At 48.1% G+C, this 21,071-nt stretch overlaps 1 protein-coding gene across 1 annotated transcript in view; it reads right to left on the bottom strand.

Moving 5' to 3' along the window:
- The window catches only part of LOC143927143 (uncharacterized), a 55,071-nt gene that overhangs the window by 20,607 nt on the left and 13,393 nt on the right, over nucleotides 1-21,071 (bottom strand). Inside the window, exons 6-8 of the mRNA XM_077451094.1 lie at nucleotides 13,216-13,261; nucleotides 13,036-13,102; nucleotides 12,745-12,943 (exon numbers count right to left, since the gene is read on the bottom strand). Coding sequence (XP_077307220.1) covers nucleotides 12,745-12,943; nucleotides 13,036-13,102; nucleotides 13,216-13,261 — 312 coding nt within the window. The remainder of the gene's footprint in view (nucleotides 1-12,744; nucleotides 12,944-13,035; nucleotides 13,103-13,215; nucleotides 13,262-21,071) is intronic.

The following is a 21,071-nucleotide window of genomic DNA, read 5'->3' as shown; positions in this document are numbered from 1 at the left end:
AATACATAGGGTTGCCGTGCACTACTGCTGACCGCTGCCCTATACTGCAGCAGTCCTTCAGCGGTATAGGGACTGACGCACAGTCTGCTAAACACTAACACACAACCTGCTTGGTCCACAAAAGTTCTTATAAGGACTGGTAACTTGGTATAGGGTGCTACGGTACATAGGCCTGAGTGCAGTACAGTCTGCTGTTCTGTAAGGACCGCTATCGGTCCACAATACATAGGGTTGCCGTGCACTACTGCTGACCGCTGCCCTATACTGCAGCAGTCCTTCATTGGTATAGGGACTGACGTACAGTCTGCTAATCACTAACACACAACCTGCTTGTTCCACAAAAGTTCTTATAAGGACTGGTAACTTGGTATAGGGTGCTACGGTACATAGGCTTGAGTGCGGTACAGTCTGCTGTTCTGTAAGGACCGCTATCGGTCCACAATAGATAGGGTTGACGTGCACCACTGCTGACCGCTGCCCTATACTGCAGCAGTCCTTCAGCGGTATAGGGACTGACGTACAGTCTGCTAAACACTAATACACAACCTGCTTGGTCCACAAAAGTTCTTATAAGGACTGGTAACTTGGTATAGGGTGCTACGGTACATAGGCTTGAGTGCGGTACAGTCTGCTGTTCTGTAAGGACCGCTATCGGTCCACAATAGATAGGGTTGACGTGCACCACTGCTGACCGCTGCCCTATACTGCAGCAGTCCTTCAGCGGTATAGGGACTGACGCACAGTCTGCTAAACACTAACACACAACCTGCTTGGTCCACAAAAGTTTTTATAAGGACTGGTAACTTGGTATAGGGTGCTACGGTACATAGGCCTGAGTGCGTTACAGTCTGCTGTTCTGTAAGGACCGCTATCGGTCCACAATACATAGGGTTGCCGTGTACTACTGCTGACCGCTGCCCTATACTGCAGCAGTCCTTCATTGGTATAGGGACTGACGTACAGTCTGCTAATCACTAACACACAACCTGCTTGGTCCACAAAAGTTCTTATAAGGACTGGTAACTTGGTATAGGGTGCTACGGTACATAGGCCTGAGTGCGTTACAGTCTGCTGTTCTGTAAGGACCGCTATCGGTCCACAATACATAGGGTTGCCGTGCACTACTGCTGACCGCTGCCCTATACTGCAGCAGTCCTTCAGCGGTATAGGGACTGACGCACAGTCTGCTAAACACTAACACACAACCTGCTTGGTCCACAAAAGTTCTTATAAGGACTGGTAACTTGGTATAGGGTGCTACGGTACATAGGCTTGAGTGCGGTACAGTCTGCTGTTCTGTAAGGACCGCTATCGGTCCACAATAGATAGGGTTGACGTGCACCACTGCTGACCGCTGCCCTATACTGCAGCAGTCCTTCAGCGGTATAGGGACTGACGTACAGTCTGCTAAACACTAATACACAACCTGCTTGGTCCACAAAAGTTCTTATAAGGACTGGTAACTTGGTATAGGGTGCTACGGTACATAGGCTTGAGTGCGGTACAGTCTGCTGTTCTGTAAGGACCGCTATAGGTCCACAATAGATAGGGTTGACGTGCACCACTGCTGACCGCTCACCTATACTGCAGCAGTCCTTCAGCGGTATAGGGACTAAGAGTTTTGTCACAGGGTCATTTAAAAAATGACATGCAGAGGAAGAGGCAGGCCCTTCCGCAGGGGTGGTAGGGGTAGGGCAGGAGCAACAGGCTTGAGCCAAAGTGGGAAGTTGCAGAAGGTGCGTTCAATTACTTTAAAGGATGCACCAGACTTGGTTGAGTGGCTCGCTCAGCCTTACTCTTCTGCACCCTCCTCATCCTCTCGATCTGCACCCTCTTCTTCACTCTCTGCTATGTGCACCCCCAAAGACACTACCACCAACAACACGACCACCACCACCACCACCACATACCTTCCGCTTGAGTCACTGGAATTATTTTCCGATCCATATCAAGAGGACATTTCTGATGCGCAGCCACTCTTGGTATTGGATCAGGAAGAGGAGGTAGCAACAAGCGCTACTCAGCAGTCTGACGCCAGTACCCAGATCAGCCCAAGGAGGAGGTTGGTCCCCGGTGTTGCTGCCTACTCTACTTATAGCGGTGGGGAAGGTGACGTTGATGATGACGTGTCTAGTGATGTCACGTGGGTGCCCACAAGAGAGGAAGAGGAGGGGAGTTCAGAGGGAGATATGGACCAGCAGATAGGGAGGAGAAGCAGCAATGACTTACATTGCACAGCAGGGACAAAGCAGACTGCAAATGTATCAGGAGCGAGTCATCGACCATGTACGGTCACATCTGGCGCTCCCAGGACACCGGCACATGGCTCCGCAGTGTGGGCTTTTTTTAACGTGTCCGCTGCTGACAATAGCGTTGCCATCTGCAATCTTTGCAGTCAACGCGTTAGTCGCGGTAAGCCCAATACTCACCTAGGGACGACCGCCTTAAGAAGGCACATGAGCAGCCATCACCGAGCCCAGTGGGAGCAACGGAACACACAAAGCCACACTGCAGGCTCTCACCGTCCAGCCTCGTCTTCTACTTCTCCTTCTCCTCTCTCCTCACAATTGTCCTCCACTCCACCTTCCATCACGCCAAGCTCACATTTTTCTGCAAAAAGGCAGGCTTCCGTGGGCCTAATGTTTGAGCGTAAAAAAATGATGACGCCGGATAACCCTCTTGCCCAACGGTTGGCGGCTGGCTTGTCAGAACTCATAGCCCGCCAACTACTGCCATATAAACTGGTGGACTCGGAGGCCTTTCGCAAATTTGTGGCCATTGGAACACCACAATGGAAGGTCCCAGGAAGGAAGTATTTCTCAGAGAAGGGCATCCCAGAGCTATATGGCCATGTTCAGCGGCAAGTGAATGTATCTCTGGCACACAGTGTCGGTGCCAAGATACATCTGACCACAGACACGTGGTCTAGCAAACACGGGCAGGGAAGGTATATCAGTTTTACTGCCCACTGGGTGAACCTTCTGACGGCCGTCAAGCATGTAACCCGTGGCACCCGTGTAGATTTGGTTTTACCGCCACGGATTGCATGCAGGCCTGACTCTTCTTCTCCTCCTCCTACTCCATCCTCCTCCCTCTCCTCCTCAGCTGCCTCCTCCTTTTCCGCTGCTAGCGTCTCTTCCACTGCACCGCCCAAGCTCCCCAGAACCTATTCCACATGCCAGGTGAGACGTTGCCATGCCGTGCTGCGTCTGTTGTGCCTGGAAGCAAAGAGCCACACTGGCCCGGCACTCCTTTCAGCTTTGCGTTCACAGGCAGATGAGTGGCTAACACCGCTCAATTTGACAGTTGGTAAAGTGGTGTGTGACAACGGTGCCAATCTGCTTAGCGCATTGAAACAGGGCAAAATCACGCACGTGCCGTGCATGGCACACGTCTTAAACTTGGTCGTGCAGCGATTCCTTGTCAAATACCCTGGGGTCCAGGACATCTTGCGGCAGGCAAGGAAAATCTCGGCCCATTTCAGAAGATCTTACACGGCCATGGCTCGCCTTGCTGACATTCAGCGGCGACACCATCTGCCGGTCAGACGTCTTATTTGCGATTGCCCGACGCGATGGAACTCAACCTTCTATATGCTTGATAGGCTGCTCCAGCAGAAACGTGCAGTTAACGTCTACCTGTATGAACTCTGCGAAAGAAACGGTTCTGGGGAGCTGGGTTTTTTTTCACCGCGCCAGTGGCTGCTCATGCGCGACACATGCAGACTTCTGCGGCCATTTGAGGAGATCACCAAACTGGTCAGTCGCAGCCATGGCGCCATCAGTGACATGGTACCTTATGCCTTCTTTCTGGAGCGTGCATTGCGTCGTGTCATTGATCAGGCTGTGGAGGAGCAGGAGCGGGAAGATGAGGAAGTCGCAATGCTGGATGAATTCCCAGGGGGGGCTACTCTATCTGAGACAAGTCAACAACAGGAGTCTGATGAGGAGTCAGAGGAGGATGGTGCCGGGGCGGATGAGCAGGAGCAAGAAGAGCATGCTTTAAACCTTTCTGGGATCCCTGTTGTGCGAGGATGGGGAGAGGAGAATGAAGAGGACGACATTATCCTGGATGATGAGCAGGAGCCAGGCCACCACACCGCTTCCACTTTAGTGCAAATGGGGGCCTTCATGCTCCAGTGTTTTAATAGGGACCCCCGTATAAAAAGCATGAGGGTCAAGGACCAGTACTGGGTGGCAACGTACTTAGACCCCCGGTACAAACACAAAATGGCGGAAATGTTACCGCCGTCGCAGAGGGCTGTCAGAATGCAGCACTTCCAGGCCTTGCTTCGAGAAATGCTGCATTCTGCTTTTGCGTGCGCTGGCAGAGGAGCAATTCCCACTCCCAGAGAAGGATTTGCGGGTACCAATCCAACAGCGCCTGCAAGAAGAGGCCGGTTTGAAGATGTGTTGGTGACTTCGGATATGAGGTCATTCTTTCAGCCGACCCATCGACAGGTGTCATCCGGATCCAGCATCAGGGAACGCCTAGACCGTCAGGTGTCCGACTACATTGGGTTAACGGCCGATGTGGACGCTCTGAGGAGTGATGAACCCCTAGACTACTGGGTGGGCAGGCTTGACCTCTGGCCAGAGCTTGCCCAATTTGCAATCGAACTGTTGGCTTGCCCCTCATCCAGTGTCCTGTCCGAAAGGACGTTCAGCGCAGCAGGGGGGATTGTGACCGATAAGCGTACTCGCCTAGCTCACCACAGTGTTAACTACCTCACATTTCTAAAAATGAATGAGGCATGGATCTCGGAGGAATTCAACACATGTGATCAGTAGACCATGTATATGTCTATAAACAATTTTTGGAATCAAGCACACAGACCTTCTTAATTCATTTGGCTCACTTCCCTGACCCAAAAAAGCACACCGTACTATATGCCCCTACCCTCCTCTTTGAAGAGGTTGAGCGGTGTCATATTTCTACTGGGGCTGCTTATTATGAGGGGTTCCCACCATCCCTGTGCTGTGCTGACTTCCTCCTGGGTGTTCTTATTATGAGGGGCTCCCACCATCCCTGTGCTGTGCTGACTTCCTCCTGGGGGTTCTTATTATGAGGGGATCACACCATCCCTGTGCTGTGCTGACTTCCTCCTGGGGCTGCTTACGGTGCTGCTGTCAGCGCTGTATGTCACGGAGCTGCTGTCAGCGCTGTATGTCACGGAGCTGCTGTCAGCGCTGTATGTCACGGAGCTGCTGTCAGCGCTGTATGTCACGGAGCTGCTGTCAGCGCTGTATGTCACGGAGCTGCTGTCAGCGCTGTATGTCACGGAGCTGCTGTCAGCGCTGTATGTCACGGAGCTGCTGTCAGCGCTGTATGTCACGGAGCTGCTGTCAGCGCTGTATGTCACGGAGCTGCTGTCAGCGCTGTATGTCACGGAGCTGCTGTCAGCGCTGTATGTCACGGTGCTGCTGTCAGCGCTGTATGTCACGGAGCTGCTGTCAGCGCTGTATGTCACGGAGCTGCTGTCAGCGCTGTATGTCACGGAGCTGCTGTCAGCGCTGTATGTCACGGAGCTGCTGTCAGCGCTGTATGTCACGGAGCTGCTGTCAGCGCTGTATGTCACGGTGCTGCTGTCAGCGCTGTATGTCACGGAGCTGCTGTCAGCGCTGTATGTCACGGAGCTGCTGTCAGCGCTGTATGTCACGGAGCTGCTGTCAGCGCTGTATGTCACGGAGCTGCTGTCAGCGCTGTATGTCACGGAGCTGCTGTCAGCGCTGTATGTCACGGTGCTGATGTCAGTGCTCTGTATTACGGTGCTGCTGTCAGTGCTCTGTATCTCCTGCACCCTCTTGTTTGCCTACCCTGGTCCCTGACCTTCCCTCTCCTCCATTGCCTTCATTAGCTCCATAGTCCTGAATTGTCAGAACAATTTCCCAAATAAAAAAAAAATGCTTGTAGTTATCGATCCCAAATTCACCTCATACATGTATTATGCTATTGTCCAGGTGGTGGGACTACGTGCTACCCCCTAATAATTACCCCGTGGCCGCAAATTCGACCTAAAGGTTTGCGAAATTCGCCTCCCATTGAAGTCAATGGAGCCCGCGGCGAACGGTCGTTTTCGCGAACGTTTGTGTCCGTTCGCGTTTCGCGTTCGCGAAACGTCCCGTCGGAAGTTCGTCCATCACTACTTAGGTGCGGAACTTGATGTTGCTCGCAGACAGATCACCTACCTGCTTCATTTTAAGGCCAAGGCAATGATTCAAATCTGCCGGAAAAAAATGTATGAATCGGGCGATAAATGCGGGAAAATCCTAGCTCGGACCCTAAAAGAACAAAAGTTAGCCTCTTATATACCATATCTAACTTCCGCAAGGGGTCAGAAGACCTCCCTGCCCCAACAAATCTTGCGGGAGTTTAGAGTTTTCCTCTCGATACATAGCCACCTCATTAATGCCAAAGTCATAGAAATGCTGGAAGAACCAATCACATTACCGGAACTCCAGTCGGCGCTAGGCGTCACCAAAACAGGTAAGGCGCCCGGCCCGGACAGACTCACTACCACATATTATATGACCCTCATTCCTTCTCTAGGTACCCACCTGGTTAACCTTTTCAATGTCCTGAGCACGGGTTCATGCTTCCATGATTTCACAATACAGGCCCAGATATCTGTAATACCGAAAGAAGGTAAGGACCCATCACAGTGTGGGAGCTACCGTCCCATCTCCTTACTGAATACGGACTTGAAACTATTTACAAAAATCTTAGCCACTAGACTCCAACAACATTTTCCATATCTGATTCACTTAGATCAAGTCGGCTTCGTACCGACCAGAGAAGCCAGGGACAATACCATCAAGGTCCCGAACTTGCTGCACGTGGCGAATAATAAATGCACTCCGTGCGTGCTCCTCGGGACAGACGCTGAGAAGGCGTTTGACCGAGTGAGCTGGCAATTTATATTCTCCACACTGGAGTATATAGGGCTCGGTGGCAGGATGTTACACTGGATTTCTGCGGTATATTCCAATCCGACAGCCAGAGTTCGAGCAAACAGCATTTTATCGGACTCATTTGGGATTACCAATGGGACCAGGCAGGGGTGCTCACTCTCCCCCCTGCTGTTTTCTCTAACTCTGGAACCGTTTCTATGTCATATTAGGAAGAACCCAGACATTACCGGGATTGGGATTGCAGGATCACAGTATAAAGTCTCTGCATACGCGGATGATCTGATGTTTACACTTACCAATCCATCCCTTTCACTCGCTAACTTACTACGTGAATTCGAAACTTATGGCAAACTCTCCAATTTCCGTATAAACTTCAGTAAATCAGAGGCAATGGGCGTAGGAATACCTATATCACAACTGGCGAACCTACAAACCTGTTTTAATCTGAAATGGACAGACGTAGCCTTGAAATACCTGGGCACCTATATCCCCTTGAAACTATCCCAGCTCTTTCGGCTTAACTTCCCGCCCCTACTTCATAGAGTCCGAGACCTGCTGAACTAATGGAACAGCGGCCTACACTCTTGGTTTTGCCGCTGTAACATTCTTAAAATGATGATACTCCCTAAATTCCTCTACCTTCTTCAAGCTCTCCCAATACAGATTCCGGTGTCCTACTTTACACAAATACGCACTGCATTTATATCATTCCTTTGGGCTGGGAAAAAACTCAGACTACATGGGAAGATACTATCACTGCCAAAACGACATGGAGGTCTGGCAATGCCGGATGTGCACACCTATTACAAAGCGACACACGGTTAAGCTTTGGACAAAAATAGAGCAAGCCCAAAGCGAGATCCTATTGCGAGTTATACCATGGTGCTACGACGACGTGCCGCTGGCCCTCAAGCGCCACCCGCTCATAGGCAACACTGTTAGGATATGTGCGCAGCTGGCATCCCAGGCCCCCTTATTCTCACGCAACTCGCCACTCTGCCCAATCTTGGACAACCCCCGCTTTATCCCGGGCACATATGACATAACATTCCGTACTCTGAAGGAATCAGGGATATACATGGCCTCACATTTCAGCGTTGCGGGAAGGTGGAGAACAAATGCGGAACTGACAGACCCGACTGGCCATTACCGACTAGATTTCTTGAGAGCGGCACAATTGCGTCACTTTCTAGACACCCTGACACCACCTAGCACCGTGAATCTACCCTGCACGACCATGGAAGAATTGTGCTAAGGGATGGGGACTGTGGCTCATACCTTGTCCTTGACTTACACGATATTGATTGCGCCGCCGGAAGGCTACCAGCTTCCAAGCCTTACCAAATGGGAAAGGGAATTGAACTGCAATTTCACAGATTATCAGAAACAGAAAATCGTGATGTTCACACACAAATCGTCTATATGTACCAAAATACAGGAGACTAATTACAAGCTCCTCACGCGCTGGTACAGAACCCCAGCAGTGCTGAGCAAGTTCTTCCCGGCAGTGGCAGATGTGTGCTGGCGCTGCCGGGAGGAAAGAGGAACGCTGTTACATATTTTTTGGTCCTGCCTCCGACTTCAGCATTTCTGGGGGGAGGTTCGCTGTATACTACAGAAGTTCACTGATCATATAATCCCCAATGACCTGGCATTCTTCCTACTGCATGCAACCGACATACCCACACGTTCCTACAAAAAATCTTTGCTACGGCATTTAGTGGACGCAGCGAAGGCATGCACCCCCCTTGCTTGGAAGTCTCCGCTTCCGCCAACTTTAGATACTTGGATTTGGAAAGTGGAAGATATTAATAAGATGGAAGACCTCATCCTAACGAGTCGACATAGACAGGAGTTGTACTCCAAAACATGGCGGCTTTGGAATATGTTCAAATATTCACAAGAGGGGCAGGCTCTCAGAGAGCCCCTAGGACCCCCACCATGAAGCAAATAGTATCATGAAAAACTGTAGAGATGCACTGCTTTACCCGTACGGAAACTGGACACCCATGTTCGTGGGTTCCCCCTCCCCAACCCCCTGCCCTCCCCTAGACCCTTTTCCTCATCTACTCCCTCGATATAGCAGTGTCAATTGCTGGTATACTCCATATCTTAGTAAATTTTTTCTCCATAGGATAAAGTGTTGAAAACTTTTAGGAGGGAAAAAAATGCTTATCTGGGTGATCACACTCAGAATACATAAGCTTTTCTAGTAATGAATGGACAGGAAAGGCATGTAAGGCTAGAGGAGGCTTTAGTGAACCCAAACAGAAAGTGGGCTCTTCAACCGACTTCATTAAGAGTAGCTTAAATGTGGAGCAGACCATTTCATTAATAGAATACACCAGCAACTTCTCAGCACATGAAGCTAAAGAAGGTCCTTCCCCACTTGATCCCTCGGAAGAGGAATCATCAGCCCTGTCACGGTCCCCTGAGGGGGATTCATCTTCCCCTTCCCACTGTTCCTCTGTTTGAGGATCCTGGGTGGTAGAAGGGGACCTAATGCATTTTCTTCCACTCTGTGAAGATGCAATTATAGCCACTAATCTTTCCTCCAATCCACTCATTGCTGAGGAGAAAACATGCTCAGTTATATAGACAGGGGCTGAAGTGTCGGAAGCAATTGCAGCCCCCGATGACCCCGAAGGCACAATCTAATCAGCCTCCCTAGATCATTTGGTGGGGATGGTGTTGCAGAGGGAGGGTCCTTAGGGCCTGAGGGCGACCCCTTTGTTTTTGTGGTATTTGTACCACCCCCTCTGGTCATAGTGCTGAGCACAAAGGCAGAGGTACTACCAAGAAAATGCACCCACTGCTATTAAGCTCAGCCTGATGCTTAAGTAAATGTGCCCTGGGAATGCCTGTGTCACCAACACTCACATGCCACCCATCCGCTCTGTGTCCCCCTTTCAGCTGTATGCGCCTGAAAAAGGTGCACTCTATAGCTACACAGCCCGTGTTGTGGATGCTGAAGCACGCCAACGCCGTTAAGCCCCCCTTCCTCCGCCCGCCCACTGCGCCCTGTCATCTTTTTTAAAATATTGCACAGAGGAGGGCTGGGGTGGAGGAGAGGAGGAGAGCTGCTGTTGGAATGGTGGCAGGAGCGGTGGGGCACACTGCCGACTGAGCCTTGCTCCCTCTGTCTCCTGGAGTGAAGCTATCCAGGTGAGGGGACATTCTAAGGAGAAAAAAAACCCCTTACCATGTCTTACCTGGAGCTTAGGCTGGAGGAAGCATGCAGCTTGTGACACAGAGTGAGACTGACAAGCATGGAATCAGGTACGTGCACTTGACAACCCCCGGTGGTGACTATAGGCATTACAACATTTACTTTAAAGGAGAAAACCCACAAGAATTTGAAAAATTCCTTAGGAATCTTCCTTACCTTATCCAGCTGCATGGTTCGGTGGTAAGACCCAATCTTCACCACTCACGGTGGGCTCCGTTAAAAAAACCTTCAGGCACCGGGGCCCCCTTTTATTGGGGTAACACATCCACAGCTCTGGGCCCGTAAAGCACCCCACCAGGAATATGGCTGAAAAAAACAAATACTGGATCCTGGGGCTCAGCTTTCTAAAAAGAAAATCGTTACAGGCAAAACCTTGTTTCTGGGTACCATTCAATTCGGCCTGGAAAAGACACTTGAAACCGGTTGCATAGCTTTCCCCACCAGGGAATATTCCAGTGGAGCTCAGCACATCTTTACTAGTGATCAACACCTAAGACACTGGAGAAAAAACTCGCAGTAAGGGGAAGGGTTATATGGGGAATTGAACTTCCTGTCTAGGGTGTGCCAGTGTCCATCACCTGAAGGTGCCATATAACCCATAGTAATTACTGTGGCTTTGTGTCCCATGATGTACTATAAAGAAATTATATCAGTTTTCCTGCCCAGGTAGAGATGAAATCTTTTTGACCATCCAGTGTTCTATTGTAGCACTGGATTACCTTAATATGAGCAAACTGTATTTAGTCCGAACAAGCAATGGGATTATATTGCTGATGCTGCGAAGTTCTCTAAATGCTTAATGGTGGATATAGATACTGAGATTTGTGCAAAGCTATTGTATGGATGTTGTACATTGTACAAAATCTATTGTCCTCTGCAATGTGTGCTTCATTTGTTGGCTTGCCCTGGCATAGTGAATAAAGCGAGGCTGCGTTTTCTTCAACCATACAATCATGAGCAAGATAAGACACTGTTTTTTATTCTCTGTCCACCATTAGGTAGGTATTTAAAATGATTATAGGTTCACTTTGTTTGCAAACTTCAAGCTGAACTCCAGGAACTACAAATATACAAAATACCCTTGCAGTGGGCCCAACCCCACATTGCAAGGATCAATTGCTTGTTAAGTCTAATGCCACATACACACGAGCGGATCCTGTACGTCACTGCGTTCTTAACGATCGGACTTTGGTGTGATCGTATGTACGCATGACAGTTTCAGAGGATCTCCGTCAGAACTCCTTCGGAAAAACCTTTGGAGTTTATTCCGATGGGAAAACTGGTGGTGTGTATGCGGCATTAGAGGTAGAAGAGACGGCTGTAATACTTAACTTATTCCTCTTTCATCTGGCTGCCAAACTTCTCTTTGACACTCCAGGCCCTGGGCATCCCTGACTGTCGTCTTGTAAAAAGTGGGACAATTTATTCATTTAAAAAATCTTCTATTAAAACCTGAGCCTAGTCTTCCCTGGGACTAGAGTGCATAGTGAAAAGAGTGCAGGGGCCAGGAGTACAAAACGCACAGTGCAGGGCTCAAGAGTGGGTAAGGAAAATTGTGTTTTTGTCAGGAGTAATGCTCAAAGTGTATAAATAAGTAGTGGGTAACCCTCAGAGTGCAGGGGTCAGGTGTAATTACTACAAAGAGTTACCGAGTCATGTGTAAATTACAGAAAGAGTGCAGGAGTCAGTGGGAAATAGCAGAAAGAGTGCAGGGCTCAAGCGTAAGACATGCAAATGTTTAGAAGTCAGGAGTAAGAATTGCACAGGGTAAGGAGTAAGTGTTACACAGAGAGCAGGAGTCAGAATTAAGCAATGCAGAGTACAGGGGTCAGTAACGTACAGATTGCAAAGATCAAGAGTAAATATAGCTCAAAAGTAGTACATCTGGTATTTCAATTTTAAGCATCTACTAATAATTATCAGCAATAAATGTTACTATTTTTACTACCATGTTTTGCTGCAGAGACAAGCAATCAGAACTGGTATTAGCAACCAATTAATTGATTCAATGCTAATGCCAAACCTAGGTGCTTGTCTCTGCAGCAAAAAAGATTCACCACCTATTTTTGAAAGCCAGGCTGAACTGTTAGTGCCGCTTTACATAGGTGCACTCTGTGAGATCACATGTGATTCGCATCACACTGCAAATCACATGCGATGTCTGTGTGATGCAATTTCAGCCATATATATAGTATGGCTGAATTGCATTGCATTCGGACCAAACTTGCACAGGCCCCTTTTTTGGTCTGCACCAGAATCGGATCGCAGTGCGATATGTGAACTGAAATGGGGTTGTCGTTAACATTGTATTGACACTCCCAGCAGTTTGCATATATCCCACAGTGTTACCGCATCACACCTATGAGAACCGACACTAAAGAATGCAACCAGATCTGTGTTCACACTAATCTTGAGAAGTGGTAGGCTGTGTTGATCCAGATGCTCCTTCTCCAGCACACCAAACTCAACATTCTGGGTTTCTGCTTAGCAGAGCAAGCACTGAGAACTATAAATGATCTATCTGAACATTTTGACATTACTTAACTCTGAGAGTCATATAGTATTATTTACTGTGGTCATGTTTGGTCCATGATAGGAAACTACCTGGTGGTTTTTGAGTTGGTGGTTTTGAGGAATCATGGAATACAAATGACCCAGGCCAAGATCCATAATTGTTTGTTGTGACTCCATTCCTTGCTGATCCACTGTAACTTTGTTGTCCAGGTGTTTTTTGCACTGTCACCAGTCCTCCATTATTACCCAGAATTCCAGCATGGATAGCCGCTTTGCATATTGAGGAATCCTAAGATAAACAATTGCATTCAGTGCAAGATTAATCTTAGACCTTTCTACATTATATATGTAATGTACTATTTATTTGTAAGTATAACTTACATCTGTGTAGACGTCAGTTCCCCAAACAGTTCCTCCATTCCCCTGGCACTCAGATGGACATTGAACACTTAGAAATACAACACATTAAAACTTGTATTCAATTATATTATATTGCTTGTCATTTCTATTTATTACTTGAATTTATTCAGACTGAGAAATTTATTTGAAGAAAAAACTTACATTGAAATTGATTCCTGCAGATTTCTGGCAGTAGTTGAGCAGGATACTATTGGAAAGAAATAGAAACCATTAGATCAGTTTTCTTGGCAAGGTATAAATATTCTTGTGAAATATACTCTTTTCCCACCCCTGTGGAATGTACATCTCATTTTGGGAGTATGTATCTGTTATCTGTATTAATTATGCCAACTGTTGCAATTCATGTATCTAGCCGTACCATGCTAAGCTGCACGTATCTGTTTTTGCCACATTATAAGAACTACATGTTTTAACAGTCAGTCAGTCTATACTGAACTTAGACTGATTCTGTATGAGTACATTTGCTGGCCTCTATGTATGACATTGGTTCTGTCAAGTCATGCCCCTCTGTCTTCATGCACAATGCAGGACTATTTTTTCATTCAAAAATCTTCTAAATAAAACCTGTGCCTACTCTTCCTTGGACGAAAAGTGCATGATACAAGGAGTGCAGGGGCCAGGGGTACCTGACACACAAAGTGTAGAGTTCAAGAGTGCGTGAGGCATATAATACTGCTGTCAGGAGTAAGTAATGCTCATAGTGCAGGGGTCAGTTATGATTTACCCTTGGAATGCAGAGTCAGCACTAGGTAACACAGGGTGCAGGAGTCAGGTGTAAGCAAGTCAGCAATAAATGATGCAAATATTGCAGGTGTCAGAAATAAGTAATGCAAAAAGTGCGAAGGCCAAGGTTATTAAAGCTAGAAAGTTTTTTATTCGATATGCAAATGTATGGTACTTAATTATAATTAGCAACAAAACATTGTGCTATTCTCACTACAATTTCTTGCTGTAGAGATAGGCTCTCATAATTGATAGTAGCAACCAATGTACAGGGTTTCTGTTTTTTCAGTTTTTGTTAGAAAAGTGAAGAGAAGACCCACATAGGGTTATTAAGTAAGCAATTCTGGTCCTTACTTTTTCACCTGTATTCTGAAAAATAGAAATGCTTTAAATTGGTTGGTTGCTACTACCCCCTTTAGGCACTTGTGTCTGCAGCAAAAAAGATTCATGTTTTTGAATGCCAGGCTGGACTGTTAAGAATGTAACTAGATCTGTGTTCACACTAATCTGGAGAAGTGGCAGGATGTGTTGATTTAGATACATTGTCTCCAGCTCTCTAATCTTCACATTCTTGGTCTTCTTGCTTAGCAGAGCCTAAACTCTCTAAGTTCTGATGCCTTCCTGGTAGGGATGGTGCTGCACTGGTCTGGCTGAGGGCCAGGCTCCAAAAGAAGCCAATGGTGTATGTGCCTCTGAAGTGACATTCCAGGGGTGCTGTAATCCTCACTGTGTTTAAGGGGACATGTTGTGTTTTATTGGTATCAAGGTCACTGCTCCATACACACCTTTTGGCTAGGACAATTTTTTTATTCCTGGCCAGAAGGCCGGCCATTGTACTGCAAAATAGCACCTTCTCCACTATCCTTCCCCACACTTTTATTTGCGTGTTTGTCACTTTTGTCTTTATTTTTTGCTGTACACATTTGTTTTCACGTTTGACTGGTAGGGCCTGCCCTGAAATTCTTGGGAGGGGGTGGACATGGTCTTTTGGCTTAGTTTGCCCTCTCTCATGGGGTATCCCTTTGGGGGAGCCCCACCTAGTAGTTGGATTGGTCTGTCTCAGCAGACCTCCCATCGAACGGGGTCCATCTGGTTTTGGCCAGATGGACCATGTGAAGTACATCAGTCCCCATCTGGAGTCTAATGCTCCAGGGTTTCAGGGTTAGTGTCCTTCCTCTTCGGAGGAGGATTATGTGTACACCCTGTGCACGTATTGTGTTTCACTTTTTTGTGTGCACATTTTTTTGCACAGGGTGGAGTCAGTGTGTTCACACACCACGGGCTTTAAAAATAAAAAATAAATAAAACACTGGGAACTTGCACTGCACCACTGATTCCCAGAACTCAAGCATCTTCAGTAAATTTACTGACGGGGAAGCCCAGCCTGCACTGTATAGTTACAGCAGCCACCCCAATAACGCACAAAGGGACACTTGAGCCAATTGCGTATAGGCAATACTTGAACAGCAGGCTGGCTTTTTTTTCCAGAATAAGAAAACACAGAGTCGAGGTGGCTACAGCACCTGCACTGTGAAGGTCAAATCATCCGACTTCTCTGGCAGGGTTTCTTAGCAGGGACTCTTATTTGCCAGAGACAATCCCCTCAAAACATGGATTGTCCTTGGCAAATGGGGATGAATGTTAACCATAGGACAGTGCCTTGTACATAGACAGTTCAGTGTAAATTATCTGTTTGAGCACTTTGGCATTACCTAACTCTAAAAGAGACAAGTGGGGAGGCGGGACGTAGGCATTTGTGGAAAGAGCCTCACCGTTATAAGACGGTCTCGGTTCCTCCCTGCCCTGTCGGATGTTTCTGGAGGTTGTGGGCGTATCTCGGGTTAGGAGGCTGGGTTACGATCGCACGTGTCATTTCTGGTGCGACCGCGGACGGCATTTCCGGTGCTCGGAGGTGTTCGGCGGCGGGCTCCTATTCTCCCTCAGGTTAAAAGTATGGTTGCATTCTGATGGGGGGAGGGGGGGAATTGTCACAATGTGCAGTTCATTTTAATCGTTTGTGTGTGTGGGGGGGGGGGGGGGTGGTCACAGCCAGCAGATGTCGCTGCCTTCATTTTTCGTTCCGGGGGCGGGGGGGGGGGTGGCACTGGTCTCATGACAGCAGTGCATTCTATAGGGGTATCACTGGCCAACATAGGTACGTTCTTGCTGGAGGTTGTGGGCGTTTGTCAGGGATCATATGGGGGGGGTGGTCTGACAGATGGCGCTGCCTGCTTTTTTGTCCGGGGGGGTTCGCTAACAGCGGTGTTTTCCATAGGGGCATCACTGTCTGGGATAGGACATTCTTGCTGGCGATATTGTTAGAAGTAGGACGGTGTCATGGTCATGCACGGTTAACGGCTGGGATGTTTTGCAGTCATTTCTTTTCGGTTGTCATTTCATTGTCATTTTTCATTTCATGTTCCCAGGCTCTGGCTCCTCACTGCAGGGCACTGTGGAATGTTGGGGGTTTCTCTTTTCAGTTATACTGCAATGTCATTTTATGCTATGTTTTCCTTTCCTTTTCCCTTAGGAACTATTTGGAGCTGTGTATGGGTGTGAGCAGCCAATACAAGTTATACTTTTTTGTCAAACTCGTAGTAAGTGCCTGTGTGGTCAGTTCTGGATTGGTCTTGTCGCTGGGGAAGCTCAGTCGGTGTGGGGTCCAGGCAGGGCACACATGCAGGGTTTAGGGGGGTTTTCGGGGGAAAGAGGGGGGGAATGTGCGGTCCAGATGGTCAAGGGATGTTTTCAGGTTTTGGATGAGGGGGGAAAGGGAGCCTCTCATGTTGCTGCGATTATGGTGGTCGTGGTAAACTCATTTATCATCAGGGCCTCTCTCATTTCCTTTGGGGTATTTTCTCAGTGCGTTGTACACGGGTGGGATCAGTTGTATGTTGCTCTGGTCAGATCTTGGTTTCTGTTGATTCAGCGGCGAGTTCCATGGTTATTTGGCTTGTCTCATTTCTTTTGTCCTTTAGTCAGTTCTACGTACTGTCAAGTGTCAGCACGGTTGCAGGACCTCAGGGGTGTTTCTTCTTTAGATTTGCAGTCTCGGCTATTCAGGTAGGTTCGGGTTACTAAGGGGTTCGTTACCTCATGGTAAGGGCCAGGTGTGAGGTCGCCAAGTTGGATTTCGCAACACGGCTTCACTATTGAGGTACTTATTTTATTTGTATGTTTACAGGTGGGAGAAGGTCGGTCTAGGTTATCCAGGATTGCTTAGTGGCAAGTAGTTTATTCATTTAATGCTGTATCATTTCACCTTTCTTATTATTGTTTTCAGGTTCATGGAGCCTGAGTGTGCATTTTTAATTGCCTGCGGAATCACAGGTGGCTCGGCTCTATCCATTTAATTTCAAACACTTTTCCAGTTTTCTCTCTTTATTGCAATTTATGCACGGGAAAGATGGTATGTTGGTGTCGGGAGGATTGGTCGGTTGGGGGAGGAGGGGTGGGTGGGGTCATAATTTCAGGGTATCAGCACTCACTCTAGTCTCGGGTTAGGTTTGACAGGTTGATTTCCTAACTCACTGTCGCTTATGTCAAATTAGATCTTGTCTCAGGCGGCAGATATCGAGGATTCTGAGATCGTCCCTCCTTCTCAGGCGGGGGAGTCTGAACATGGCAGCACACCCTCCATGGGGTCTTGGACGGTCCACAGGTTGATGGCTGAACTTCGTCGTAGAGGCGTCGCTTATCCGGCTTCGGCTCATAAAGCGGAACTTTTCAGACTTTTATTCCCCAGTGTTTCGGGCGCTACCCGTGAACAAGTTACCTTACGTTCTGTGGGTGCGTCACTCACGTTGATTCACTCCTCCCTTAGTGTGTTGGCGACATCTTTTCAGGAATTACGAGCCATGGTGGAGGTTTTGGAGTGTCCTCCGTGCCCAGCACCAGTGGCACCTGTGGGTCTTGACATATCAGCAGTCCCGGGGTTACCTCTGGTCTTGCCATCGGCAGCAGGTAACATTTTCGGTCACTCCAGCCCATTTTATCCCAGCCAATATTAAAAAAGATATCTTGGAGGGAAAGGACGTTAACTTGGTCTCCCTCTTGATCACGGCCCATGACATCGCGGACAAAAAGTCATATGCTTGTGGCGACGTGTCGGTGGTAGTCAAGACCAGGGACCATAGGCTCAGTCGCAAACTTTCCATCCCTGATTTCGTGCTAGCCTTTAGCATCTTCAGGGATGTTGTTTGCTCGGTCAGTCCTCAGAGAAGGGAGGAGCTTGAACTATATTTATACGCGGTGGTGGAGTTGGGACAGAAGTATGGTGGGTCGGCATTTTACGATTATCATCGGTCCTTTTCAGCTAAAGCGGTGGCGGTGTTCGCTCAGCACCAGGTCACAACTGACTGGAGCAAGGTGGACACCGAACTTTTTTGTCGGCATTTTGCTGGGTTGAGGTCCCCGGTCTGCGCCACTTGCCAGTCCTTAGCACATACTACTTACTGGTGCAGTCTCATGGGTCCCCCGTCAGTGCCAGGCACTTCCAGGGGCCTCTCTGGTGTTTTACCTTCTCCAGGGCTTTCCACTTCTTTTGACAAGCTGGGCCACCCTATTCGGTTTTTGGGGAAATCGCAGGTCTGTAACATTTTCAATCAGGGTTCATGTAATTACAGCCAGTGTCGTCTCCTTCATGTCTGTGCCAGCTGCTTTAGGGCACCTCCCAAATCATTGTGTTCACTCAAGCAGGGGAAATCTTCCTGATTAAGCCAGATCAACGTCTTGGTTTTACAGGCCTGTTCGGAGTTTCATCCGTCTCCCTCTCTATGGCAATTCTTGGTGGAGGGTTTCACGCATGGGTTTCACATGGGGCTCATCACCTTACCACAGGGCACCTTTGAGTGCAAGAATTTATTGTCCGCAGGCACAGAAATGGAGGCGGTGGATCGGCTGCTTCAATCGGAGCTGGAGAAGGGGTTTATCATCGGCCCCTTTTCCACACCTCCATTTCACCAGTGGAGGGTCAACCCTTTGGGGTTGGTCAGGGGGAAATTCTCCAATAAATTAAGGTTAATTTATGACTTGTCTGCGCCCCATTGTTCAGAAGTGCCTAGCTTGAATTCCCTGGTTCCCTTGGAGGAATTTTCACTGAAGTACGCATCAGTGGATTTAGCTATCCAACGCATCATCTGTGCAGGAAGGAATGCTTGGCTGTCTAAAGCAGATATTTCTGATGCTTTTAAGCTCTTTCCTATTCAGCCAGTGCTTTAGCGGTGGCATGGGGTCAAATGGAGGGATTTGTATTATTTTGCCACCAAGCTTACCTTTGGGTCTGGAAGTAGTCCTTGGCTTTTTAATGTGTTCGCGGAGGCGCTCAATTGGATTCTCAAGCAGAAGGAGCGTTGTCAGGAGGTTATTCATTACCTGGATTACTACCTTCTGATTGAGAGTCCGGGTCGGGTACCTTTGGATCTTCAGAAGTTGGTAGCTGCTTTTTCTGCTCTCAATGTTCCCTTGGCAGGCAAAAAGATGGAGGGCCCGGCTACCACTCTGACCTTTCTGGGTATCATTCTAGACTCCCAGGCCATGCAGGCCAGCCTGCCAGAAGATAAGTTGGTTAGAATCAGAAAGCGGATCCATGGGTTTCTAATTTCCCAGGCCGCTACTAGGAAGGATTTGCAGTCGTTACTGGGCATGTTGAACTTTGCCATAAGGAGCATTGCTCAGGGCAGATCCTTCATTTCCCGGTTGCTGGTGTTGCTACCAATGGCCCCGGACTCGGATTCTAGGGGCATTTTAGATTCCATAGCTTTGTCAGATTTGCACATGTGGGATGAGTTCCTCCATCACTGGAACAGGATTTCCATGTTTATCCCGGCAGTGTCATTGTCTTCTTTGCAAGTAGTTACCGATGCCACCGCCTCTAAAGGTTATGCAGCCATTTTTGATATGCATTGGCTGGTAATACGGTCACATGTTTCACGGACAATTAGGCAATTTCGGAAGTCATCAATAAAGGCAGGTCTAGTTCCTTGCTCATCATGTCTTTTTTACCCAGGCTCACTTGGTTGTCACTTAATTTTAGGTTTCACATACACTGCAGGTTTATTAGTGGCGTGCAAAATTCTGCAGCGGATGCTCTGTCCCGGTTTGATTTTTCATCTTTTTTCCGGCAGGTTCCGGACGCAGACGTCTCGGCGACCCCCTCCCCGCAGTTTTCACTTCTGAGGATGGATTAGGGTTGCACAAGACAGGTGCATTGGGGTTGATCGATAGGTCTCTGTCCATCCACACCAGGCGGGATTACCACACAGCTTGGAATGCTTTTCAGACGTTTCGTACCCTGTACCCCAGGTCGGATTGTTTGGACGTGCGGTACATTTTAGCGTTTGTAGCTTACTGTCATTCTCAGCTTGGGTTATCTCATGGCACAATCAGGGGTTACTTGGCGGGCGTGCAGCATTTTTTCTCTTTACAATATCCTGGTAGACCCTCTGTGTTTGCGGCTCACGCGGTCAAGGCGGTTCTGAGGGGTATTCAGAAGGGTAGCTCGCCGAGCCCCAGCAATAGGCTTCCTATCTCCGGGGACATTTTCCGGGCCTTGTCGGTCATGTTATCTAGATCTCCTTTCGGGGTTTTACCTAGTCTGGTGCTGAAGGTGGCAATCTATTTGGTCTTCTACGGTTTTCTTAGGCCAGGGGAATTTGCTCATACCGGGGGGTTTCGTACATTGTCCATTAATCAATTAGTTAGGTATCCTGACAATTTTTTGTTACATTTAGAGTTTTGTAAGATGCAACAGATTGGGTCCGGCACAGATATCAGGTTTTTCAGGATCAATTCTAGTTGGTGCCCGGTCATGGTTTTTGATCTGTTGTTGCTCCAGTTGGCAGGACAACCCAGGGATGGTCCTCTTTTGCCCTTTAACGGGGCCCCACTCACTTCATCACTTTTCATCAAATACTGCCGCACGCTTTTGGGGAATTTGAGGCTCAACCCCAAGTCCTACTTGGGTCACTCCTTTAGGATCGGGGCAGCCTCTGCAGCTTCACATCAGGGGGTCCCCGTGCACATCATTAAGAGATTGAGTAGGTGGAGGTCTTCATGCTATGCCAGGTACGTCCCGGAGCCGGTAACAGAGATGTTCCAAGCGTTTCTTCATTTGACTGATTGATTAGTTCAGGTTGAATAAACTTTGTATTTTCATCTCTCTGTCTGTTGTACTTTTTGCCCCCTTTTAGGCATACTGACCACGTGACCACGGCACACCTTCAGGTCACTTTCTTTCAGTATCTGTCAATTCCATTTCATCATTGTTATAAGAG

This window comes from Lithobates pipiens, unplaced genomic scaffold (assembly GCF_037356315.1).
Source record: "Lithobates pipiens isolate NorthernLeopardFrog02 unplaced genomic scaffold, aLitPip1_a1.2 Scaffold_23, whole genome shotgun sequence".
Lineage (NCBI taxonomy): Eukaryota > Metazoa > Chordata > Amphibia > Anura > Ranidae > Lithobates > Lithobates pipiens.
This window is presented reverse-complemented; position numbering and strand designations above follow the sequence as displayed.